The sequence below is a fragment of the Phaseolus vulgaris genome, chromosome 6 (genome assembly GCF_000499845.2).
Source record: "Phaseolus vulgaris cultivar G19833 chromosome 6, P. vulgaris v2.0, whole genome shotgun sequence".
Lineage (NCBI taxonomy): Eukaryota > Viridiplantae > Streptophyta > Magnoliopsida > Fabales > Fabaceae > Phaseolus > Phaseolus vulgaris.
The window spans coordinates 21109303-21135476 of record NC_023754.2 but is presented as its reverse complement, the minus strand read 5'-3'; the positions used below and the strand labels follow the sequence as shown (position 1 = coordinate 21135476).

Genomic DNA, 26174 nt, shown 5'->3' with positions numbered 1-26174 from the left:
TTATCAATCCAAGAAAATCATTAGTTATAGTTAACTTACTACAACTAATGTGATCAACATGAACTTTCACTCCCAAATTTAGATCTCTGAACTGCTCAATCAACTTTTGTTCTTCAATCATCATGGCTGACACTTGTACTGACTTTCTACTCAAAGCATCTGCAACGACATTAGCCTTCCCTGGATGATACATCAGTTGGAAATCATAATCCTTCAAAAACTCCATCCATCTTCTTTGTCTCATATTCAACTCTTTTTGATCAAATAAGTATTTCAGGCTTTTATGATCACTAAATACTTGAAACTGAGCTCCATACAAATAATGCCTCCAAATCTTCAAAGCAAACACCACAGCTGCCAACTCTAAGTCATGAGTAGGATAGTTTCTCTCATGAACTTTAAGTTGCCTTGAAGCATATGCAACTGCTCTTTTCTCTTGCATTAAGACACATCCTAATCCCTGAAGTGAAGCATCACAATAAACCTCAAAAGGTTTTCCTGTATCAGGAATCACTAACACCGGAGCACTAGTTAACCTTTTCTCCAGCTCTATGAAACTTTGCTCACATTTGTCTGTCCAAGCAAAAGGTTGATCTTTGCGAGTTAACTGTGTCAAAGGAGCTACTACTCTGGAAAAATCTTCAATGAACCTCCGATAATAGCCAGCTAGACCCACAAAACTCTTTATTTCAGTCACTGTCTTTGGGCGTTCCCATTGAAGCATGCCTCCACTTTGGTTGGATCCACAGAGATCCCCTGAGTTGATATTACATGCCCTAAGAAGTTGACTTCCTTTAGCCAAAACTCACACTTAGAGAATTTAGCATATAATTGCTTCTCCCTCAGAATCTCCAACACTGTCTTCAGATGTTTTTCATGTTCTTCATCGGTCCTTGAATAAATAAGTATGTCGTCTATAAAGACTACAACAAACTTATCCAAGAAAGGACGGAAAATTCTATTCATGTAGTCCATGAACAGAGCTGGAGCATTTGTTACTCCAAATGGCATCACCACATACTCATAGTGTCCATAACGAGACCTAAAAGCTGTCTTCTGAACATCTTCAGCCTTTACCAAAATCTGATGGTATCCAGATCTCAAATCAATCTTTGAGAACACTGAGGCTCCATGTAATTGATCCATCAAATCATCAATTCTGGGCAAAGGATACTTGTTCTTGATGGTCAACTTATTCAACTGCCTGTAATCTACACACAACCGAGTCCCTCCATCTTTCTTTTTAACTAGAAGCACCGGAGCCCCCCATGGAGATACACTTGGCCTGATGAATTGTTTTTCCAACAAATCTTCAATTTGTTTCTTTAGTTCTATCAACTCAGCTGGAGCCATTTTGTAAGGTCCCATTGACACTGGTCCAGCTCCAGGTACCAAATCAATAGAGAATTCCACTTCTCTCTTAGGAGGTAATCCAGGTATTTCTTCTGGAAATACATCTATGAAATCCTTCACCACATGTATACTACTCATTTCTTCTTCATTCTTAACTTCCATCTGAGTTAAGATTACAAAACATCTTGATCCTTCTTTCAATTCCGACCACACATGTTGAGCAGACATCATATCTAACTCCTTGGAATCTGAAAACACTATTTTCTGTTGACCACAATCTATGAGAATGTGATTGGCAGATAGCCAATCCATTCCTAGGATAACATGCAGATCCTGAAGAGGTAGACAAATCAAATTTATTTTGAACCTGCGTCCCTCTACTATTACTGGACATTCAGAACAGACTATAGAGGTCAATACTTTTCCTGATGTAGGTGTAGAGACCAGCAGTTCAAACGACAATTCCTTAACTGGAAGACCCAACTCAGCTACACACAGACTTGACACAAAGGAGTGTGTTGCTCCAGAATCAAACAAAGCTTTTACACATCTACCAGCTATATAACAAACACCTTGTACCAAGTTACCTGACTGAGATGCTTCAGCTCCTGTCATAGCAAAAACTCTCCCTGCTGCCTGAGGTCTATTGCCTTCACTCCTAAACTGTTGAGAACCGCCTGATAGAGTCATCCTATTCTTGTTAGGACAATCTCTAGCAAAATGTCCCATCTTTTGGCATGTAAAACATCTTTTCTCTGGAGTCCCCTTGGGGCATGTATTGGTGGTATGTGGTCCACTACAATAGAAACATCTAGGTTTCCATGGTTGTTGCTGTTGAAACTGAGGCGAAAATGCTCTTGCCTTATGTTGTGGAGGTCTAGCATAAGGCTTGTGTTGTTGATGTTGTACCTTGGCCTTCCCACTGAAAGACCCTCCTGGGTGTGATCTAATCACCCTAGAATCACCCCTTTCCAGGGTCTCCACCATCTTCACCTTCTCCACTAAGGCATGAAACTCCCTAATGCACATAGGTGCTATGGTCTTCTTCAGTTCATGCTTTAAACCTTCTTCAAACTTCCTACACCTCCAAGCCTCAGAGGTAGCTTGGGTGTAGAATCTGGCTAGGTACTCAAACCTAGCAGCATATGCATTTACTGACATCTCTCCTTGCTCCAACCTGAGAAATTCAGCTTCCTTTGCAAATCTGGCACTATCTGGAAAATATTTCTCCAGAAATCTCACTCTGAAACTCTCCTAGCCCAAAACTTCAGCTCTGGCTTCCATCATTTGTTGAGCTCCCATCCACCAGAACTCTGCTTCTCCAGACAATAAATATGTAGCAAAAACCAATTTCTTATCCTCGGGGCAGGAGGTTGCCCTAAAGATCTTCTCTAACTCCCTGATCCATTGGTCTGCTTGGTCAAGAGTGGCATTCCCACTAAACTTGGGCGGGTTGTGCCTCATGAACTCTGTCAGCCCCATCTGCTCCTGCGATTGACTGACATGGGAAGCTGCTGCAGCAGATCTAGCATTCTCCCAATGATGCATTGTTGCCTGGTGATTCTGAGCCATTGTTATATTCTGTTGTTGGATAGCATTTGCCATCATCTCAAAAGCCCTGGCAATCTGGTTCATCTCAGAAGAAGGTTGTGGAGGGGTAGGAGGTCTAGGAGCCATTTTCTATAAAACACAAAGTAAAGATTTAGGATAAATCTTTAGAATTTTAAATTATTTAGTTTTACTAACAAACCAAATAAACCACACATAAACAAGTCCATAACCCTTAGGTCTCCTAAGGTTCGAACAGCTCTGATACCAAAATTGTAACATCCCTATTTTTTTTTTCTTTTGTTAATATATTATACATACAATATCTAATTAACATGTAAACATATATTAGGTTATCATATTTGTATCTCAAAAAGATATCCCTCTTCATAGGGAATTAACATATACATCAAAAGTTTTAAAAAAAAAAACAAAAGAAACAAAGCATTCAAAGGTAAATCTATCCAATACTCCAACTGCTCACTCAGGAGCTCTATTACCTGCAATCTCATCTGCTCCCGTGTAAAACACGATCATCACAGATAAAGAAACAAACACAAACAATAACAGGGTAAGCTAGCTATATAAAAAAAAATTCTATATAAATTCATGTCAAATTAATCAACATAATTCATCAATTCTCATACAATTTCTCAAATCATCAAGTGTCTATTAAATTTCATAATTCATCTTTTCACATGTCAGACCTCTACTGACTCATAACACATAGACACTTGACTCTACTTCCGGAAGACTCGTGCGTTGACTTAGACTCAGAGATCTGCACCTGTCATACTACATCACTGTGAAATCCACACAGCTATGCGCATAATTAATCTCAATACCATCTCTCTCCTAGTATGACAGGGTTAATTCATATAACAGGTCAAGTTAATTATCTTTCAAACAACTTACCCATTCATATGAACCTCCTTCGACTCTCACCACCTGAATAACTTCATCTATATGATTCCATTATCTCAGGAGAGTCAGGATATCTCCTTTTAGACGAATCCCTAGTCAATGCACATCCTAAACAATCTTAACACGGTATTTTCTTTCCTGAAAATACTATGTCTCGATCAGAATTCATATTTTGAACCTCATAATATCCACCATTAAACAATCAAATCATACCAATGTTTAGAATTTCCCAAAATACACAACAATTCATTGACTAATCATATAAATGTCTAATTAAAGAGATTTTCAATTAACTATACATGAAATATAAGTTTACATACTTTATAAGAAAAACTATATAGAAATAAATAAATCAATCTCTTAAAAGCAAATAAATAAATAAAAAGTTTAATATATATATATATATATATTTTTTTTTTATCTTTTATTTTATTTTTACTTTAGCTTGAGCTAGAATTCGCTAGCTTGAGCTAAAATCCTCCAGAGAGCACCCAGAATTTTAGCTTGAGCTAAAATTCGCTAGCTTGGGCTAAAATCCTCCAGAGAGCACCCAAAATTTTTAGCTTGGGCTAAAAGTCGCTAGCTTGGGCTAAAATCCTCTAGAGAGCACCCATAATTTTTAGCTTGAGCTAGAAGTCGCTAGCTTGGGCTAAAATCCTCCAGAGAGCACCCATAATTTTTTTTTAGCTTGAGCTAGTACTTGCTAGCTTGAGCGAAATATGCAAAAAATTCTGCAGAAAATTATGCATAACTTAATATACCTATTAGATTATAAGTCAATATCTCATTCAATTCCTAAACTATAAATCAACACATTACATTGACAGTTTATGTTCAGCATGATACAATCACTCTCAGTGAATCATTGAGTTATTATGTCCATTTATACATATATATGATTTCTAATTCCAAAACCATTTAAATCAAACAACCAATTCTCAATCACTACACTTTCAATTTCAATCAAACTACAATCCACTCAGAACAAGAAATCTTGCAACAAAATCTGGAATTGTTGACCCCGTCATACTCACATTCAAATCTTCTAACCTATGGTTCTATTGAAGATTTTAAACTAGCATCCCTTACCTTTACTTGAGCATATGCTCACGAAGAGCTCCAAACCTACCAAAATCTTCAAAAGTAGCTTAACCTGCACCACAGAGTCCTGATAAAAAATCTAACTATATCTCTAGGACTCTGATCTACTAAAGACTAATCCTAAAACTAAAAGAGGCACATGCATACACTTAGATTGAGATTGATCTACAAGTTCAAAACTTTGACTCAGAGAAGGGTAAAAATTGAACTTACTCTATAAGAGATTCTGATCGGGCAATCATATAGGATTCACTGCCAGGAGTCCAATGGCAGACTCCGATCGTCAAACTGATAAGCAAGGAGATCAGAATCTTAGAGAGAATGGAGAGAAAAGGAAAAAGAGGAACAAAACTGAACTTACTCTTCTGATCGGGCAGTCTTGTAGTCTTCGCTGCCAGGAGTCCAACGACAGACTCCGATCGCCAAACTGATAAGCGAGGAGATCAGAATCTTAGAGAGAAGGGAGAGGAAAGGAAAAGGGAAACTTTTAGAGAGATGGTGGTTCTTTTAAAATGAAACCTGAATAACTGAATTTTCTATTTATATGTCATTTCATTTTAATAATAAAATATTCAGGTATCATTTAAAATATACCACTTCTACTCTAAGCTTATTTTTTAGACCCTTACATTCTCCCCAACAAGAAAAATTTTCGTCCCCGAAAATTGACTTACTAGAAAAGAGATATGGATAGGTTTCTCTAATGGTTTCTTCTAATTCCCAAGTTGAATCACCAGATTTATCATCCCACACCACCTTCACCATATTGATGGTCTTGCCTCTGAGCTGTTTACTCTGATGGTCTTCAATCCTAACTGGTTTTGCTTCAAAAGACAAGTTATCCTTGATTTGCACATTATCCACTTCCAACACGTGACTAGGGTCTGTGATGTACTTCCTTAGCTGTGATACGTGAAATACATTATGCAGGTTTGCTAATTGGGGAGGTAGAGCAATCTCATAAGCCACTGGACCTATCTTCCTTAAGATTTGATATGGTCCAATAAACTTAGGAGATAACTTCCTTGATCTGATAGCTCGTCCTACACCCTTGGTTGGTGTCACTCTCATGAACACATGATCTCCAACTGCAAATTCCAAAGGCTTTCTCCTCTGATCTGCATATGATTTCTGCCTACTTTGAGAAGCTTTCATTTTGTCTTGTATCTGCTTCACCTTCTCAGTAGTTTGTTGAAGTAACTCTGGCCCAACCAATACTTTCTCACCATCCTGATACCAACATAAAGGAGTTCTGCACTTCCTCCCATACAAAGCTTCATATGGTGCCATTCCAATACTGGAATGATAACTATTGTTATAAGTGAACTCCACCAGAGGCAACATCTCATCCCAACCTCCCAGATGATCCAATACACATGTCCTCAAAAGATCTTCTAAGGATTGGATCGTTCTCTCGGACTGCCCATCTGTTTGAGGATGATATGCAGAGCTCATTCTCAATCTAGTTCCCAATGAATCTTGTAGAGTCTGCCAAAACCTTGAAGTAAACCTGGGATCTCTATCTGAAACAATACTAGAAGGCACTCCATGTAATCTCACAATCTCTTTGATGTACAACTGTGCCAACTTGGCCATAGATATCCTCAAATTAACTGGGAGAAAGTGAGCACTCTTTGTCAGTCGATCAACTATTACCCAGACTGCATCATGACCCCTTACCGATCTTGGTAAATGAGTAACAAAATTCATAGCAACGCTATCCCATTTCCACTCAGGAATATCTAACTGCTGCAACAAACCACCAGGTCTCTGATGCTCTACCTTTGCCTTCTGACATGTTAAGCAAGCAACAACATATTGAGCTATTTCTTTCTTCATGCCTGACCACCAAAAGGACTCCTTCAAATCTTGGTACATCTTATTCATACCAGGATGTAGACTAAGATGACTCTTATGACCCTCATCTAGAATCATTCTCTTCAGCTCTTCATTTGCAGGTATGCAAATTCTACCATTAAATCTCAAAATCCCATCTTCTCCCATCACAAAGTCCTTAGCTTGAGTTGTACCTAGTAATTCCACAGTACGCTTCAGACTAGGATCCTCTAACTGCCTTTCCTTTATCAATCCAAGAAAATCATTAGTTATAGTTAACTTACTACAACTAATGTGATCAACATGAACTTTCACTCCCAAATTTAGATCTCTGAACTGCTCAATCAACTTTTGTTCTTCAATCATCATGGCTGACACTTGTACTGACTTTCTACTCAAAGCATCTGCAACGACATTAGCCTTCCCTGGATGATACATCAGTTGGAAATCATAATCCTTCAAAAACTCCATCCATCTTCTTTGTCTCATATTCAACTCTTTTTGATCAAATAAGTATTTCAGGCTTTTATGATCACTAAATACTTGAAACTGAGCTCCATACAAATAATGCCTCCAAATCTTCAAAGCAAACACCACAGCTGCCAACTCTAAGTCATGAGTAGGATAGTTTCTCTCATGAACTTTAAGTTGCCTTGAAGCATATGCAACTGCTCTTTTCTCTTGCATTAAGACACATCCTAATCCCTGAAGTGAAGCATCACAATAAACCTCAAAAGGTTTTCCTGTATCAGGAATCACTAACACCGGAGCACTAGTTAACCTTTTCTCCAGCTCTATGAAACTTTGCTCACATTTGTCTGTCCAAGCAAAAGGTTGATCTTTGCGAGTTAACTGTGTCAAAGGAGCTACTACTCTGGAAAAATCTTCAATGAACCTCCGATAATAGCCAACTAGACCCACAAAACTCTTTATTTCAGTCACTGTCTTTGGGCGTTCCCATTGAAGCATGCCTCCACTTTGGTTGGATCCACAGAGATCCCCTGAGTTGATATTACATGCCCTAAGAAGTTGACTTCCTTTAGCCAAAACTCACACTTAGAGAATTTAGCATATAATTGCTTCTCCCTCAGAATCTCCAACACTGTCTTCAGATGTTTTTCATGTTCTTCATCGGTCCTTGAATAAATAAGTATGTCGTCTATAAAGACTACAACAAACTTATCCAAGAAAGGACGGAAAATTCTATTCATGTAGTCCATGAACAGAGCTGGAGCATTTGTTACTCCAAATGGCATCACCACATACTCATAGTGTCCATAACGAGACCTAAAAGCTGTCTTCTGAACATCTTCAGCCTTTACCAAAATCTGATGGTATCCAGATCTCAAATCAATCTTTGAGAACACTGAGGCTCCATGTAATTGATCCATCAAATCATCAATTCTGGGCAAAGGATACTTGTTCTTGATGGTCAACTTATTCAACTGCCTGTAATCTACACACAACCGAGTCCCTCCATCTTTCTTTTTAACTAGAAGCACCGGAGCCCCCCATGGAGATACACTTGGCCTGATGAATTGTTTTTCCAACAAATCTTCAATTTGTTTCTTTAGTTCTATCAACTCAGCTGGAGCCATTTTGTAAGGTCCCATTGACACTGGTCCAGCTCCAAGTACCAAATCAATAGAGAATTCCACTTCTCTCTTAGGAGGTAATCCAGGTATTTCTTCTGGAAATACATCTATGAAATCCTTCACCACATGTATACTACTCATTTCTTCTTCATTCTTAACTTCCATCTGAGTTAAGATTACAAAACATCTTGATCCTTCTTTCAATTCCGACCACACATGTTGAGCAGACATCATATCTAACTCCTTGGAATCTGAAAACACTATTTTCTGTTGACCACAATCTATGAGAATGTGATTGGCAGATAGCCAATCCATTCCTAGGATAACATGCAGATCCTGAAGAGGTAGACAAATCAAATTTATTTTGAACCTGCGTCCCTCTACTATTACTGGACATTCAGAACAGACTATAGAGGTCAATACTTTTCCTGATGTAGGTGTAGAGACCAGCAGTTCAAACGACAATTCCTTAACTGGAAGACCCAACTCAGCTACACACAGACTTGACACAAAGGAGTGTGTTGCTCCAGAATCAAACAAAGCTTTTACACATCTACCAGCTATATAACAAACACCTTGTACCAAGTTACCTGACTGAGATGCTTCAGCTCCTGTCATAGCAAAAACTCTCCCTGCTGCCTGAGGTCTATTGCCTTCACTCCTAAACTGTTGAGAACCGCCTGATAGAGTCATCCTATTCTTGTTAGGACAATCTCTAGCAAAATGTCCCATCTTTTGGCATGTAAAACATCTTTTCTCTGGAGTCCCCTTGGGGCATGTATTGGTGGTATGTGGTCCACTACAATAGAAACATCTAGGTTTCCATGGTTGTTGCTGTTGAAACTGAGGCGAAAATGCTCTTGCCTTATGTTGTGGAGGTCTAGCATAAGGCTTGTGTTGTTGATGTTGTACCTTGGCCTTCCCACTGAAAGACCCTCCTGGGTGTGATCTAATCACCCTAGAATCACCCCTTTCCAGGGTCTCCACCATCTTCACCTTCTCCACTAAGGCATGAAACTCCCTAATGCACATAGGTGCTATGGTCTTCTTCAGTTCATGCTTTAAACCTTCTTCAAACTTCCTACACCTCCAAGCCTCAGAGGTAGCTTGGGTGTAGAATCTGGCTAGGTACTCAAACCTAGCAGCATATGCATTTACTGACATCTCTCCTTGCTCCAACCTGAGAAATTCAGCTTCCTTTGCAAATCTGGCACTATCTGGAAAATATTTCTCCAGAAATCTCACTCTGAAACTCTCCTAGCCCAAAACTTCAGCTCTGGCTTCCATCATTTGTTGAGCTCCCATCCACCAGAACTCTGCTTCTCCAGACAATAAATATGTAGCAAAAACCAATTTCTTATCCTCGGGGCAGGAGGTTGCCCTAAAGATCTTCTCTAACTCCCTGATCCATTGGTCTGCTTGGTCAGGAGTGGCATTCCCACTAAACTTGGGCGGGTTGTGCCTCATGAACTCTGTCAGCCCCATCTGCTCCTGCGATTGACTGACATGGGAAGCTGCTGCAGCAGATCTAGCATTCTCCCAATGATGCATTGTTGCCTGGTGATTCTGAGCCATTGTTATATTCTGTTGTTGGATAGCATTTGCCATCATCTCAAAAGCCCTGGCAATCTGGTTCATCTCAGAAGAAGGTTGTGGAGGGGTAGGAGGTCTAGGAGCCATTTTCTATAAAACACAAAGTAAAGATTTAGGATAAATCTTTAGAATTTTAAATTATTTAGTTTTACTAACAAACCAAATAAACCACACATAAACAAGTCCATAACCCTTAGGTCTCCTAAGGTTCGAACAGCTCTGATACCAAAATTGTAACATCCCTATTTTTTTTTCTTTTGTTAATATATTATACATACAATATCTAATTAACATGTAAACATATATTAGGTTATCATATTTGTATCTCAAAAAGATATCCCTCTTCATAGGGAATTAACATATACATCAAAAGTTTTAAAAAAAAAAACAAAAGAAACAAAGCATTCAAAGGTAAATCTATCCAATACTCCAACTGCTCACTCAGGAGCTCTATTACCTGCAATCTCATCTGCTCCCGTGTAAAACACGATCATCACAGATAAAGAAACAAACACAAACAATATCTGTGTAAAATATTTTGTTATCAACTTCTACTCTAAGCTTATTTTTTAGACCCTTACAAATTTTGATATTAATATAAATTAAGGTAGCATAAAATATTTAATGGACAATTATGTTAGTTTCTTCAACAAAAAAATACTTAATTTATAATAAATCATGTTTATTTGAAAAGTAATATCTGTGTAAAGCAATAAAATTTCAAAGTTGAAGTTATAATGAAATTGGCTAATATTAAAAATAATGTAAAGGATAAAATAAAAAATTAATATCTAATTTTAATTTCATCAATTTCAAGAGTTAATGTGACAATATCCCAAATTAAAAAATGAAATTGTATAACAAATTTTAATATCTAACATTAAACTGTTATTTTGAGTTGAAGTAGCTAAAGGGAGTTAGGTTCACCAACCCCGGGCACTTTAAGGTGAAGACTAATAGAAGAAAGAGAGTGAGTTGGAACATTTGTAGAGAAAGTTGCAGAGGAACAAAAAACATGGCAGATATTCCTCGAGTGAAGCTTGGAAGCCAAGGCTTGGAGGTTAGTTTTTGTGTTGTTGGATTTTTTATTTGATATGCTTCTCTCAAATACTCCTTCTCATATGGTGTCTTCCTTGTCTTGTTCCATTCATTTTTTTTTATAAGGTTTCTAAGTTAGGATTTGGGTGTATGGGCCTAAGTGGAGTTTACAATGATCCTGTTCCTGAAGAATTTGGCATCTCTTTGATCAAATACGCATTCAGCAAAGGGATCACTTTCTTTGATACTTCAGATGTTTATGGACCACGTGTCAATGAAGTTTTGGTTGGAAAGGTTAACTACCTTAACACTTTTAACATGTCTGTTTCACTTTAGCAAATAACAATCGACAATGTAAAGTAACATGATATTTCGATTATCTCTCAGGCGCTCAGGGACTTGCCTCGAGATCAAATTCAGATTGCCACCAAGTTTGGGATCGTGAAAATGGTTTCGAATAATGTGATAGTGGACGGTTCTCCTGAATACGTTCGATCCTGTTGCGAGGGAAGCCTCGAACGCCTTGGTGTGAGCTACATTGATCTGTATTATCAGCACCGTGTTGACACCTCAGTACCAATCGAGGACACTGTGAGTGTGCCATCAAACACTTTTTTCTTTCCACTTCTTGATGTGAGGTTCAGGTGGTGACTCTGTGATTTATATGGTGTTGGGTTTTCTTTAAATGACAGATGGGTGAGCTGAAAAAGCTGGTGCAAGAGGGGAAGATAAGGTACATAGGATTGTCAGAAGCCAGCCCTGACACAATTAGGAGGGCACATGCAGTTCATCCCATCACTGCTGTGCAAATGGAGTGGTCCCTTTGGACTCGTGAAATTGAGCAAGATATTATTCCACTTTGCAGGTACTTCTCCATAGTGTCTCTGATGTAAAATGTTATCTCTTTGGAGAATTGACTGATTTCTTACTTCCCGGTCACAATAGAGTTTGAAAGTTTAGATTGCCTAAAGCTCTACCTTGCAGGTTGAACTTGTGGATTATCTATGGGTATGAAAAAGAAATATGTATAAAGGCTTTTACAATTGATGTTATCAGTTTTTCTGAGTTATCTATGGGTATGAAAAATTATGTTATGAGTTTTTCTAAGGGTTCTTGTTGGAAGGATCATAGGCATTCAGGTTGGTTTGCTCTTAAGAAATCACATATTCAAGATATCTGTAACATATATTGACGGTTTTGAAAAGAAACTTGTTAAAATCAGTCACAAAGGTAACTTTTGTAATTGGAGAGTTCAAGGTTTTATAAACCGCACACTGGAACTTCTATACTTTGCATCTGGATCCTATGTTCCACCGCACATCCCTTCCTCCACTCCTGATAGAAAATGGTCGAAGTCTCTAGTACAAGTTATTAGAAACTAGATCAAGATTATAGAGAGAAAAACTCCTATTAGCAGAAAAATGTACAAATGACTCCTCAACCCTTTTTCTTGTTTATAAGCAACATGCTTTTCTAATTATCTCAGCCTCTTAGTAACTAGCTCTAATTATTCTCTGTAACTGAGGATTCCTTCTGGTTTCTACAGCCTTCTATTTTGTCTCTCTGTTGATCATTATCCAGCCATTCAATTTATTATAATATAACCTTAGTTTATAAATTATCAATTATAGAAAACATGAATGGTTAGGAACCAATTTCTTCCAATTGAAGAAATTTGTTTATTTTCTACAGATAAACTTTTGATCAAATAGCTTTAGTTGCTTCGATTGCTACCCTTTTACTTTGTGTACAGTCGACCAAGTTATTTCTTTCATTTCCTTCGTGAATCTTGATTATATGACTTTTGTAACAACACTTACAGGGAGCTTGGAATCGGAATAGTGCCATATAGTCCCCTTGGCCGTGGATTTTTTGGTGGCAAGGCTGTCACAGAAAGTATACCTGCAAACAGTTTTCTGGTATGGGCTTCATTCTTATCCTTCTGGTGACAGTTGGACTTGTTCATTGTTCACCAACATTTATTTCCGCAGGCATTACAACCAAGGTTACAAGGGGAGAACCTTGACAAGAACAAAATCTTATATTCTAGGATAGAAAAATTGGCAGAGAAGCACGGATATACATCTTCACAACTTGCTCTTGCTTGGATTCTTGGTCAAGGAGATGATGTGGTACCCATCCCCGGTGAGTATTTTTTGTACCGGAATCAAATTTGTTATGAGTTGTGGCCAACTTTATATTATATGAAATTATTTTGAAAATGCATTGGAAGGGTCTTATAGGAAAAGAACTGCCTTCTGTAAGCAACCAAATTCTAGTAAGTTGTAAACATGTGGTATCTTCTAGAATACAATGAGCTGTAAAAGTGAGTTGTAAATGGGAATTTTTTAACCTTTTCTTCTTATCCTATTAGGTCATATATATTTATACACATTGTAATAATAAAACACAGAAACTTTTATTTTCCAATCATGGTCTTCATATATATGGCCTTAATTTCCAAAAACAAAATAGGATCTTTAACAGGTCTCATACTTGTTTCTTCGTTCGTAGATCCACTCTATTCTCCTTGAGAGCGTTTCAACACACTGCTATTGTCCTGGCTCATAAACTATTTGTCTCCCTCCATTGCTTCAAGTGTGATCTTTTTCGACCGTGCCAATGACATTTGGACTGATCTCTGGGAAAGATTCTCCCAGAGTGTCTTGCTTCAAATAGCAGAGCAGGGAAGAAATGTAAGGTCTCAAACAAGAGACCTGAAACATTTCTTATTATTACTCACCCCTTAAAACCCTTTGGGAGGAGCTAGACAAGTATCATTCTTTCTATGCTTGCTTATGCTTCGCCAAAACCTATAACCCACAGGATTTCATCATTTGTTTTCTTAAAGGCCTTGATGACCACTTCTTTGTGGTTCGCTCTTGGGGTCTTGCTTCCAGATCCCCTATTCTCAAGATGACCACCGTAAGTGTCATTCCTTCTCTAGCTTGTCAAACTGGCAACTCCAACAAATGGATATTATATTAGTAATACATTTCTTCATGGGAGCCTATTTGAATATGTGTATATGGTTATTTCTCCTGGGATCAATAGTCCTAACCCAAATCAATGTTGTAAGCTCAAGAAATCTCTCTATGGTTTGCAACATTGTTGCAAATGGTATGAAAAACTCTCTACTTTGCTTGTCTCCTTTGGTTATCAACAAGTTCAAGTTGATCATGGTCTATTTTTAAAGCTCATGACAATACATTCATTGCCTTGATATTTATGTTGATGATATTGTACTCACTGGGAATTCCTCCACCACCGAGATTGCTCGTACCAAACATATTCTTCACTCGCATTTTCACATTAAAGTTCTTGGCAATTGAAGTAATTTTTAGGAATAAAGGTAGCCCATTCATATACAAGCATTTCTTTATGTCAGAGGTGATGATCCTTTTTTTCATACCAAGACTAATTTGACATAATATTATTTTTTTATTACATACCATATCAGTTTTTCTTTGAACGAAGTTGTCCCCCTTGTCCTTGACATTTCAAATGACATAAACTTCCAAATTTCTTAAGACAGAAATCACCTGTGTTCATCTTCTATTTTGACTTCCGTCATTGTTGTTGTAAGACATTCTTGCCATATAGGATTTGTTCCTATCATTTCCTTTATAGCGTTGGTTTGAAATAGGATTTTTGTTACATTGGTGAGTAATTTCTGAATCATGAGTCGTCTGAACATATGCAGGAACCCCTTCATCATGATCATGAGCTCATAATATGAATTGTTTTTTTCCTGTGAATTAACGTTTCTGTAATTCTTATGTGTTGTAGGAACAACCAAGATAAAAAATCTTGATAGTAATATTGGTTCACTTGAAGTGAAGCTCAGCAAAGATGATTTAGAGGATATAACAGACACTGTACCAATATCTGAGGTGGCAGGAAATCGAACTACTGAGGCATTTGTTAGATGTTCATGGAGGTTTGCTGATACCCCACCAAAAGCATAACCAGTTTCTAATCTCCTTCTATGCCTCACCATCGCAAAACTTATGCAAAACTTGTTGTGTTCTTAATTATGCACATGTTGTTAAATGATGAGACTGTTTGATCAAGCCAATAAATCCATCATTGTTCAATCAATGTTTCCCTGCTCATTTTTATTTATCATGCACAATCGCATTTAAAAGCACACTCATCACTCACAAACATGCATTGGTGTTGGTAAATTCACCATCTCAAGATAAATTAAGCTATCTAGATTATAACTATTATCATTGATATTCAGTCTTTTACAGTGAGGGAAAAGGAGACCTGTTCATATAGCAGTGTCACTCTTTTTCTATTTTTTCGCATGTTTACTTTTTTCTCTTTCACAGGTAAACTATGTTAAAATAAAAGACAAATGCTAGCAAGTAATTTAGAAGTATGTTTAAAGAAGTTAAAATATTTTTTTTATCAAAATAATTAAAGTGAGTTATTGTGATAACCTATGTCTTCATTTTAATAGATAACTCATAAATTAAGACTTTTAATTAATATCCTCGTTTATATATATTTTTATTATGATTCCACTTACTAGTTATGTTTTTCTCACTATGAGAAATGTTTAAAATGCTCAATAATTGGGTAGAAATAACAATTATTTAGAAAATGGTAAAATAAAAAGAACAAATATAATATTTCATAAAAATAATTAACAAAATGCATCCTAAAATCTTTAAAAGATGTAATTTTTTTTTTCATTTAGTAAGGTAGACTAATAATATTGGTTAAAGAGTTTTGGTCGGTAATAAGATGGTTATATTGTATTTTGTCCATTAAACTTAAATACCAAATAACTTTTGTATACAGGTTAGGCAACCTTGGGTTATGTATATTTTATTCTTTCTTATGGTTCATAAAAAATCTGGATAATTTCTTTCTACACACCTTCATAATTTTTTCACCTCCATTTGATGAAGTCAAATTTATCTTCAATAAAATTAAAAGTTCCTACATTCTTCGTCATCTTCGTGTAGAAGTATTACAAATTCTACAGTGGAGAAAATATTACAAATTCCACTGTTAGAAAACTATCTAAAATTCGAAAATCATTTATTAACTCAGAAAATACTCAAATTATAAAATTTGAAATACAAATTATTATGGAGTTAAATTGCCAAAAATCTGCTTGACCTTATTTTGACGCAACCCCTTTTTTCTTAGGCAATTGCTTCCTGCACCATATCACTGCACCCGATCTTAGCGGAAAAGACGAAACTGTCCTTAAAAAAAATTTCCGAAATATGTGTTCTGGATATTTTTTTCCGGGACGAAATTTTGTATTATGGATTTTTTTATCTGGAATTGATTTTTTATTTTTGTTTCCGGATTTTTATTTCCAAAACACAATTATTTCTTTTCCGGATTTTTTTTTTCGGAATGTATTATTTTTCAATTCCAGATTTTTTTGTTCGAAATAGAATTTTAATTTTAGTTTCCAGATTTTTATTTCCGAAACTCAATAATTACTTCCGGATTTATTTTTCCAGAATATATTATTTTCAATTCTGGATTTTTATTTCCGGAATTAAGGACATTTTTGGAAATTAAAAAAATATGTTGGATGCAGGTTAAGTTAAAAATAATTGGGTTTCTTAATGCTATGTTTGGATCCAACGACAGAAAGTTATGAGGTGATGCCCTGAAAGTTCGTAAATCAAGAAATAAAATAATAATATAATGTATTCCAACTTTATTTCTTCGTATATTTGCGAAGAATTGCGAGGAATTGCGAAGATTTGATTTATATATATATATATATATATATATATTATCAACATAAAAAATAATTATTATTATTAAAATATTAATAAATATATAAAATGATAATTAAAATAAAAATATTAATAATAAATTTATGAAATAAAAACTATAATTAAAAAAATTATAAATAATAATTAATATTGATAAGAATAAATAATAATAAAATTAAAATTAATTTATAATATATATTTTATAATTATTAAAAATGTACATAATACTATTAAAATGTCAAAATTTTCATACAACTATCACATCATTCACAAAATTCAATAAACTTTCCTCAAACACCTACAATCCAAACAACTTCACTTTTCTCTCAAATCACTCTAAATCCACTCCCTCAAATCTCATTTCCAATCCAAACACCAAACAAACATAATAGAATTTAATTTATTAAAAAATAAAAAATAAACAAAAGTGACGTAAACAATTTACTGATACAGGTACACTGGCAGCATGACTATATCAGGTTGGTTGAAAAGGTTTCTGGTTCTTCCAAATTAAGCACGTGTGAGAGGTGTTCCAGAAGCTTTATGGTTGTCTGGTCCCACAAGTAAAAGATGCCAGCTTTACATACAGAAGAAGATAGAGACAAGAAACAGAAAAGTGTGCTTATAATATTAACACCATGTAAAAACAACACTTAATACACTAATAAATTAATGTTTATTTTATTTTTTAATTTAAAATATTATTATATTTTTATAAAGAATTGTGAAGTGTATGATTTTTATTATTTGGTATTATAGAAAAGTTTTCCAACCGAAAAAAGTTAGGGTTAAAGCGTAAAATCAATGGTCCATTCCACAACCAGCAAGAAGCATCGCTGGCTCCAACTCCATTATAGCTTCATCTTTGCTTAGTTCAGCGACTTCTTCCTCCGCCAGCATCACCATCACCGATCTTGAAAGTCCTCCTTCCGAGCAAGGCATCACCATGATTAAACCTTCACCCTCCACATTCCCCACCCAACACGAAACATGAACTGGCTTCTCCTCGTTTCTTCCAAACACTGCACCGTATAACAACGACTCCTCATCTTCCTCGACCATCAACTGCTCCATGCAGACACAAGTTAACTCACTCCCATACACGCGTTTCCCTTCATTGCCAGCCCCTATTTCTTCCTCTGAAAGCTCTTCCAGGTGCCTATGCACTGCACTAACTACGCCTCCTAGTTCAACGTCTTTCACTTTCTTCGAGAGCGTTGAAAAGTGCAAGGCGTTTCCCAAGTACCCGATTGGGAGGGAAGGTTTTTGGAGACTCCTCGAGTCGGTGCAGAGGCACAGAGAGTGAGTTTGATCCTGAGTTTTTGGAGGTTTGACACGAGCGACACGTGTCCAAAACAGAGCCGCCAGGAAGTCAAATGGGGTGGCGTTGGGGCACGAGTCGTGGACTTTGGAGAGGCATTGTTTGATGGTTGAACTGGAAAACTTGAAGGTGGCTGTTGCTAAGTCTTTTGGAGAGGCTGTTTTTGTAGGTGGTGATGACGATGCATGGCCGCGAGTAGGAAGTGAAGCGATTAAGGAAGGGTGGGTGATGGGAAAGTGGCGGTGCAATTCCGCCCATGATTTGAAGAATGATGCTAGAAAAGTTAGATCTGTCACCATGTGACTGCAACTTACCACTATTGCCACACCTCCTTCTTTGAAGCTGTTTATCTGCAACACCACCACCCAATAATCAGTTTCTTATATCAATATTTTCCTCTAAAGCTACACTTCATCAACAGAGATCAATGATTGGAAGTAAACATAACATAAACATAATCAGCCAATCAAAAAGCTGCACCACTTGATCTTGACTGTGAATAACACTACCTGAATTCGAAAGGGTGGCCAAGTGGAGGGATCCTCCTCAGGCATATCATCCCAAGTAAACAGAAGCTTTTCCTCCGAGTGAGATGCAGATTTGAGCCATTCATGAAGGGTGGCATCCACGGTGGCCTTTGTGGTCCTAACGCCCGCATCATTGCACTTCACTTGCCACTCACCATTCTCCCCTCGAACCAACCGACCCGTCACAACAGGGTACATAGTCAGAACCTCAGACAAGGATTCCCTCAAAGGGCCCAAATCAAAGGACTTAAACCAGTTATCCTCGTTCATGTAGTAGAATATCACATGCAGAGTGTGGCTAGCCATGCCACGGTCCAGCACGGATAGTGTGTGAACCTTACCCGAAGTAACGGGTCTGCTTGACACAACCGTTAGTTTTGAGTTCACGGTTACCCTCAACTTCGACATGCTTATGCTTATGCTTGTCCTTAGATTTTCCTTTCCCCACACCAGAATGTGTGGCTATTATCAGTGTGTTAGAGACACAAAAACAGAAAACAATCAATATTGGCTATGTATTCCTTTGGTGAAACTTGTTTATATGTGTGTATATATATAAATACAAGAACAAGTAGTGGGAATAATGAAGAGTGCTAAGCTTAGTTGACAGTTGAGAATTAAATATAGGAAGGTGAGGGTTGGTAGTTTTCTTTATGTCAAGGACTTACATAGCTGTTTTTCGAACCTTTAGCTAATGCGGGTTTTTCATTAAAATGGTGTATTTTTTTTTCATATTTACGTAAATGGGCAAAACCAGAAAAAATTACAGAAATAGGCAATTTTTGGTCAAAATTGCCAATGGTGTAGGCAACATCAATTAAATTTGTTAATCTCTTCATTTTTTATTTTTTAATTAAAGTTTCTAATTGGGTTGGCAACTTCAGTATAAATAAAATTGGATACTGGGTTGACAATTTCACTCCATTGAAGTTGCCAACCGTATTGGCAAGTTCAGTTCATTTTTTTTAAATAATTAATTTTGTTAAAAATTAAAAAATTTATATAATAATAATTTTTAAAATTAAAACTATTAAAACTAAATTTTTGTTTTCACAAGAAACAAAGTTACCCAAGATTAAGTTGGATTAAAAATAAGTTGTGTAATAAATGTAATATATTTAGTATTTTTTAAATGTTAAAATTAAAAATACTTTAGTTGTTTTTAAAAAATTGAAATTATATTCATGAAGTAGCATTTATAGTTGATATAGTTATAAATAAATAGGGTAGTGTTTAACAATATTTATAAAATAATAAATAAGTACAATTCATACATGATTATAAAATAGAGATGTAGGAAAAGTTGTCATTTATGTGAAGCTGTGCCGCATGGTGGTCTTCTTCGTTGTCTTCGTGGTCGTTGTTGTGGCTGTTGTTCGGATGGAAGGGTAGGAGGGGGTGGAGGTGGAATGTCATCGTCAGTGCCTTCGACTTCATTATCATCATTCTGATTTTCGGACACCTGTGAAGGCATTATTGGTCGATAATACTGCATGGATGACATTGGATTGTAGGCAGATGGGGGGGGGGGTCATGGTAGAGGTTGCAAAGGGATTTGATGGACCAACAAAAAATTGTTGTTGAGATGGAGATGTTGAGTAGTTGAAAGGTGGTTGATGGAATGACATGTGAGGTTGATCCCTATATCCGAACAACTGGGTCGGTTGAACACCTGGCAGACGAAAAGATTGTTGTTGAAACGATTGAACTTGAGAAGAAGACCCGACATGATGTTGATAGTGAGGTTGTGTAGTCTCATGTGGCATATCATACTGTTTTGAAAATATGTGTTAATTTTGGATGAGTGAATGAAGAATAATAAATAATTTTGTAATTGAACTTACATCATCCTCGGACGATGACTCTATAGGCGAGATGTAGCGGATAGTATGGTTGATGTACCATTGCATGTATGTTGACTTGTCATGCAAATGACCATTTCCATTAAATTGATTTCCCTGAATTAGACAATTATGACGGTCATTCCACATCGCTATCCATGCCACATGATATTGTGGCCAATATCGATCAGTTCGTCCTCTCATATCCTCTTTGTGAAGTTAATCAAGATTGAATGGGTCATGTGGAATACTTTGTCGAAATCCAAATTGGCGCATGACCCTATCAACCTGATGAAATTCAACCGTTGCGAAACATATGAGAGGAACTACCGCTCGTGCAATTGGGGAAACCTCGATAGTGATCAAGCGCCTAACATAATCCACTCGATATGGAGTCCAAAGAAACTGTAAATAAATGTTTGAAACATCAGTAATATGAAATTTTCAGATAAAATGATATGTTAGTTTATATATTGGTTACAACCTCTTTAGCTTTAATGCCATCAAACATTGCTCGTATTTGAGGAACAGTGGTTCCTCCTGTGTGCGTCCTATGCATCCTCCGAGTCCACCTAATATAAGCAAAGGAATATTAAGAACTTTGTTTTCTTGTCTCGAAAATTAATAAAAAAATAGCATACCTTTTCCCGAGTGGGAAACCAACCCCTTGTTGAACTTCTTCATCGGTCAATGGTTGAAGTTGTGGAGAAATGCATGTTAGGCGTTCCCATGCCCAACACTGGAAAAGCAGCGTGCAACCTCCAATATTATCTTGATTAAAGTCTATTCCGTGATCGAGCGCACGATACAAAGAAGCCAATACAGCTGACCCCCAACTATAATTTCTAACGTTGTTCAAGTCAGCCAACAATAATAGATACATTAAATGTACCTTACTACCTGAAGAATCAGGCATCAATAGACTCCCAATAAGTGTTAATATGTGAGCTCGAGCATGTTGAGCAATAACTCTTGCTTTGGCATTTGGCGATTGGGAACAATCCTACAATGATCTTCCTAGATGGTTGGAAGCAGTAAAAGAGAGCAATCCGGGGACAATTGTGCAGTATATTGCTTCTCCTTGTATGGTTGATGGTGCTCAAGACAATTCTTGTTACACGTTGGATCGTGTGTTTTGGTCTTTCAAGCCTTGTATCGATGGTTTCAATTTTTGCAAGCCCATTGTACAAGTTGATGGGACATTTCTAACTGGAAGATACCATGGAACATTGTTGACCGCAATCGCTCAAGATGGGAATCGGAACATATTTCCATTGGCGTTTGCGATTGTTGAAGGCGAGACTCGGGAGGCTTTAATTTGGTTCTTCCAATTATTGCGACAATATGTGACACCTCAGCCAAATTTGTGCATGATTACTGATAGAGGAACCGGTATAATTTCAGCATTACAATCCGAAGAAGTTGGATGGGAAGGAGACGACCTCGTTTCTGTGTATTGCATACGTCATATCGCATCGAATTTCAACAAAAAATTCAAAAATGCCCAGCTCAAACAACAGTTGATTAACATGGGTAATAACATTGCTTACCTTCTCTAATAGATAATTACGACTTTTTACCATTTAACTAAATTCATTTACTTCTTTATGACAGCTTATGAGATGAAACAACCGATAGTACAGGCAAAGCTATCAGTTATGCGATCTGAGTTCAAGCAAGCATTTTCCTGGATAGATCGCATACCGTTAGAGAAATGGACTCAAGCATACGATGGGGGAAAGAGGTATGGTCACATGACCACAAATCTAGCGGAATGCATTAACTTCGTGCTTAAGGGAGCTCGTTCCTTACCGATTTCCGCTTTGGTTAAGGCAACTTTCGAAAAAACAAAAACATGGTTTCTTGAGCGAGCCTTCAAAATAGACACCATGTTACGTGCAGGTCATCATTATCCAGAAGATATCACAACCTTATTTAGAAAAAATCAACAAGATTCGACTATGTGTTTCGTGGAAAGGTTTAATGTAGAAAATTCTGAATTTGATGTCCAAGAATTAGCCACCCCCCAACATGGTCGACGACCTCAGTCATATACAGTTAGATTAAATGATTGGTGGTGTGATTGTGGTCACTTCCAAGCTCTTCGACTTCCCTGTCGTCATGTGATTGCCGTTTGTTCCTCTTGTCATTTACAAATGACGACATTCATTGATCCGGTTTACAACCTCCACATGATTAGAAAGGCATATCAAGTTCAATTCCATCCCGTTCAAAACGAGGATTATTGGTCTACTTATACCGGACCAAATTTCATACCTGACCCCCACATGCGACGTAAAAACTCGGGACGACCAATTACAACTCGTTTGCATAATGAAATGGATCAACCAATTCAAAACAAGCCAAAAAAATGTTCTTACTGTCGCAATGAAGGTCATAACAAAGGAAATTGTCCATTTAGACAGTAGAATCATCCTTTGTAATGTTGTTATCAAATATTTTAATATCATCTTCTTTTAATGACTTCTATTCAATATTTTCATTTATTTTACATAAATACATTTTCATATATTATATAATCTAAAAATTTATACATAAATCATATCACATTTTTATAAGTGTATTTTTAACTTTAACAATATTTAAAAAATAGTAAATATTTTTAATTTATCAAACAACTCATTTTTAATCCAATTTATTTAAAATTATTGTAAAAAAATAATTTTAATTATTCAACTTTATATACCATTTTCTTAAATTAAATTAAATTAAATTTTGATATTATAATTAATTGTCATTTTTTAAAATATTATTTATATATTTTTATTTCCAAAAATATTAATTGTCATTTATATAAAAAAATATGAACTGAACTTGCCAATACGGTTGACAACTTCAATGGAGTGAAATTGTCAATCCAATATCCAATTTTATTTACACTAAAGTTGTCAATCCAGTTAGAAACTTTAATTAAAAAATAAAAAGTGGAGAGATTAACAAATTTAATTGATGTTGCCTACACCATTGGCAACTTTGACCAAAAATTGCCCATTTCTGTAATTTTTTCTACTTTTGCCCATTTACGTAAATATGAAAAAAAAATACACCATTTTTGCGAAAAACCCAGCTAATGCTTTATATAGTACATGACAAATATAAAGAAAATTAATATTTTATTCAAATTATTAGTCAAATCATATTAATTAATGTGCAGTTATAAAAGTAATATTAACGAACTTCATGTTATATTATGTTCACGTGCTTTTTTTTCCCAAACTATGAGGCATGTTAACTCTCCTAAGAAGCTGGATATTTTTCTTAAATGACGTATCTGTATTGGATAGTTATTAGGATACTTATTAGTGAAGTGTTTAATTCAAAAAATATTTGTTAGATTTTTGAAAATTCTAACACGGTTCTAACACAATTTTAAAAGGTATAAATACAATAATTTTTTTAAAATTTAAATTTATTGTATAAATTTTTATTATGATTATAAGAATAAGGAACAAATTCTTTTGAATCCGTCATGAAAAATATCTTCCTGCTCTCAAAAGAATCTGAAACATACTTTTGCACATAAATATTTATTTTCAATTTATATAATTCAAAATTATATAATATATAGATCTGTGTTCCCGTATCCTATATTTTAGAGATTATATGTATCTCCGTATCCGTGTTATGTCAGTGTCCGTATCTATGCTACATAGTTTATCGTAATTAAGTTTTGGTAATATCACTTCATAAAAAATATTAAGGACATTAAGAAATTAAAAACAGTTTTCAATGCACTCAAATCATGATTTTTTAATGAAAAATTGCATTTATTAGTTGTTTACTGAGTATATATCCTTACAACTCTTGTTTAACAATGACTGTTGTGTTTGTTTTATTGGATTTAAAATGTAAGAGTTTTGAAAATAAAGTATTTGATTTTCAAGACACGTGTTTGTCTACATTAAGTGTGCATATCACTTTCATAGATGCACCATTTTGTTAAAGTTTTTCTCCCATTAAAGCTATTATATTTGTTGATGCAAATATACTCCTGTTTGAACTTATTTGTCATTATTCAGAATAAGGGTTTGCATATATGTTTTATGTGTTCGCTTTGTGAAAAGTAAGAGGAATCTATTCAACATCTATTTTTTGAATGTTCTAACGCATTGCATATTTGGAGTTGGGTACGACAAATTTTTCTTACTTCTCATTTCTCTAATAAGGATGATATACTTTCATTTATTAAGAGTGATGGTAGTCCTCTGGTTAAATTGATTAAGCTTGCGGTGATAACCTTTTCTATATGGATGATATGGCGTATGAGGAATTATGCTAGATTTCAGGATAAGATTGGGGTTTCTAAGGCTATTTCGATAATTAAAGATTTAACTTGTCTAGTGGGAAATTCGTCTAAAGCTTCAATGAAGAATGATATGTTGGACTTCAACGTGATTAAGTTTTTCGGTATTAAGACTCGTAGCGGTAAAGTTTTTCGTCCTCTTCCTATTAGATGGGAATTTCCTTCACCAGGCTGGGTCAAAATTAATACTGATGGGGCTGCTAGGGGGTATACTGGTCTTGCTACTTGTGGAGGTATTTTTCGTGGGAGTATGGGAGAATTTATTGGTGCTTTTTCAGCATTTCTTGAAGTTCAAACTGCTTTGGTTGCTGAGTTTTATGGAGTTATACATGCTATGGAGGAAGCTCAAAAAATGGGACTTACTAATGTCTGGCTTGAATGTGATTCTGCCTTGGTTTGTGCTGCGTTTACTGCTAGGACTAATGTTCCGTGGATGCTTCAGAATCGATGGAATACTTGTCTTAATTTTTGTGGGACAATCAGGTTTAGGGTAACTCATATTTTTCGTGAAGGGAATGCGTATGCTGATAAGTTGGCTAATTTAGGATTTATTCATAGAGAATCTTTTCATTGGTATAATAGACTCCCTGCTAGTCTGTTTGTATTATATTTTTTCCCAAAAAAAAATCAATCACCTTAAAGTGAAACCGTAAAAAAAAAAAAAAAAATTAAAAATTAATAGAAAACTTTGAGAACTCAACAATGTAACCATAACTTACCATATACTATTTTTTTTTTAAAAATGGCCATTACCTATATAGTTACCCTTGAGTAATACTGTACTTATTGCAAACTTGTAATGTCGGTTGGATAGCATCTTATAACTTCAAGCAATTACGTAAATGTTGTTATCAATATTAATTAGTAGTTAGGCTGTTTAATGCCATTAATTAATGCGTGTCAGTGTAGAAGGTTTAATTAAATTAAATGAAAATAAATTGAAAGTTATCCGTATTTAGTTGGGAAACAAACACAATAAATTTTTTTAAAAGTGCATGAATAAAAATATATAAAAATTAATTTAGTGGTTATCACAATCTTTAAAATGATTTCCCCCCTCTTTCTCCATGTAATCTACATTAGTTTTATTTTATTTCATCCATTTTATTTCTTCACAATTCAACATACCATAAAATTTTATGTCTTGAAGAGATCAAATTTTATTTGAAAAAATGTAACTTTTTTTGTTAAATTTTATTGAACACTTGATGCGATTAATCTTTCACAAATGCCTTTTAGTTTTTTCTAAATTTTACATAAAACAAGATAAAACTAACACGGATCTAATAAACTAAGAACAAAATTTATGTTATAAAATCATTACATAAACTCGTAAAAGAATTAAAGAAATGTCTTAACTTATAATAATCATTTTTTTAAATGTAAGAAAAGAAGCTATTTATGAATGACTATTATA

The 26174-nt window shown here is 35.5% G+C and overlaps 4 protein-coding genes across 4 annotated transcripts; 2 read left to right on the top strand and 2 right to left on the bottom strand.

Moving 5' to 3' along the window:
- Nucleotides 1-10845: 10845 nt before the first annotated feature.
- On the top strand, nt 10846-15089 carry LOC137831786 (probable aldo-keto reductase 1). The gene is made up of 7 exons (XM_068639595.1): nt 10846-11010; nt 11115-11282; nt 11376-11579; nt 11681-11853; nt 12811-12907; nt 12980-13133; nt 14778-15089. Exons 1-7 carry the CDS (start codon nt 10966-10968, stop codon nt 14954-14956), a joined length of 1020 nt encoding a protein of 339 aa, XP_068495696.1. The 5' UTR covers nt 10846-10965; the 3' UTR covers nt 14957-15089.
- A 1882-nt stretch (nt 15090-16971) lies between these two features.
- LOC137831784 (hydroxycinnamoyltransferase-like) lies at nt 16972-19131 on the bottom strand. Its single transcript, XM_068639592.1, has 2 exons — nt 18575-19131; nt 16972-18415 (listed from the first exon to the last, which is right to left on the bottom strand). Exons 1-2 carry the CDS (start codon nt 18998-19000, stop codon nt 17546-17548), a joined length of 1296 nt encoding a protein of 431 aa, XP_068495693.1. The 5' UTR covers nt 19001-19131; the 3' UTR covers nt 16972-17545.
- Nucleotides 19132-20652: 1521 nt separating this feature from the next.
- LOC137833512 (protein MAIN-LIKE 1-like) lies at nt 20653-21349 on the bottom strand. The gene is made up of 3 exons (XM_068641856.1): nt 21075-21349; nt 20918-21005; nt 20653-20838 (listed from the first exon to the last, which is right to left on the bottom strand). The coding sequence occupies exons 1-3, from the start codon at nt 21347-21349 to the stop codon at nt 20653-20655; spliced, it is 549 nt and encodes a 182-aa protein (XP_068497957.1).
- Nucleotides 21350-21518: 169 nt separating this feature from the next.
- On the top strand, nt 21519-22862 carry LOC137833511 (uncharacterized). The gene is made up of 2 exons (XM_068641855.1): nt 21519-21966; nt 22048-22862. Exons 1-2 carry the CDS (start codon nt 21519-21521, stop codon nt 22860-22862), a joined length of 1263 nt encoding a protein of 420 aa, XP_068497956.1.
- The last annotated feature ends 3312 nt before the right edge of the window (nt 22863-26174 follow it).

Bases quoted from the DNA above. Each gene is read 5' to 3' on its own strand.
- LOC137833512 (XM_068641856.1), bottom strand. From the start codon at position 21,349: ATGCCTGATTCTTCAGGTAGTAAGGTACATTTAATGTATCTATTATTG. The intron at 21,006-21,074 runs GTATGCTATTTT...TGCTTATATTAG, and splicing joins GGTTTCCCACTCGGGAAAAG to GTGGACTCGGAGGATGCATA. The intron at 20,839-20,917 runs GTTGTAACCAAT...ATTTATTTACAG, and splicing joins ATGGCATTAAAGCTAAAGAG to TTTCTTTGGACTCCATATCG.
- LOC137831786 (XM_068639595.1), top strand. From the start codon at position 10,966: ATGGCAGATATTCCTCGAGTGAAGCTTGGAAGCCAAGGCTTGGAG. The intron at 11,011-11,114 runs GTTAGTTTTTGT...TTTTTTTATAAG, and splicing joins TTGGAAGCCAAGGCTTGGAG to GTTTCTAAGTTAGGATTTGG. The intron at 12,908-12,979 runs GTATGGGCTTCA...TTATTTCCGCAG, and splicing joins TACCTGCAAACAGTTTTCTG to GCATTACAACCAAGGTTACA.
- LOC137831784 (XM_068639592.1), bottom strand. From the start codon at position 19,000: ATGTCGAAGTTGAGGGTAACCGTGAACTCAAAACTAACGGTTGTGTCA. The intron at 18,416-18,574 runs GTAGTGTTATTC...GTGGTGTTGCAG, and splicing joins GGCCACCCTTTCGAATTCAG to ATAAACAGCTTCAAAGAAGG.
- LOC137833511 (XM_068641855.1), top strand. From the start codon at position 21,519: ATGGTTGATGGTGCTCAAGACAATTCTTGTTACACGTTGGATCGTGTG. The intron at 21,967-22,047 runs GTAATAACATTG...TCTTTATGACAG, and splicing joins ACAACAGTTGATTAACATGG to CTTATGAGATGAAACAACCG.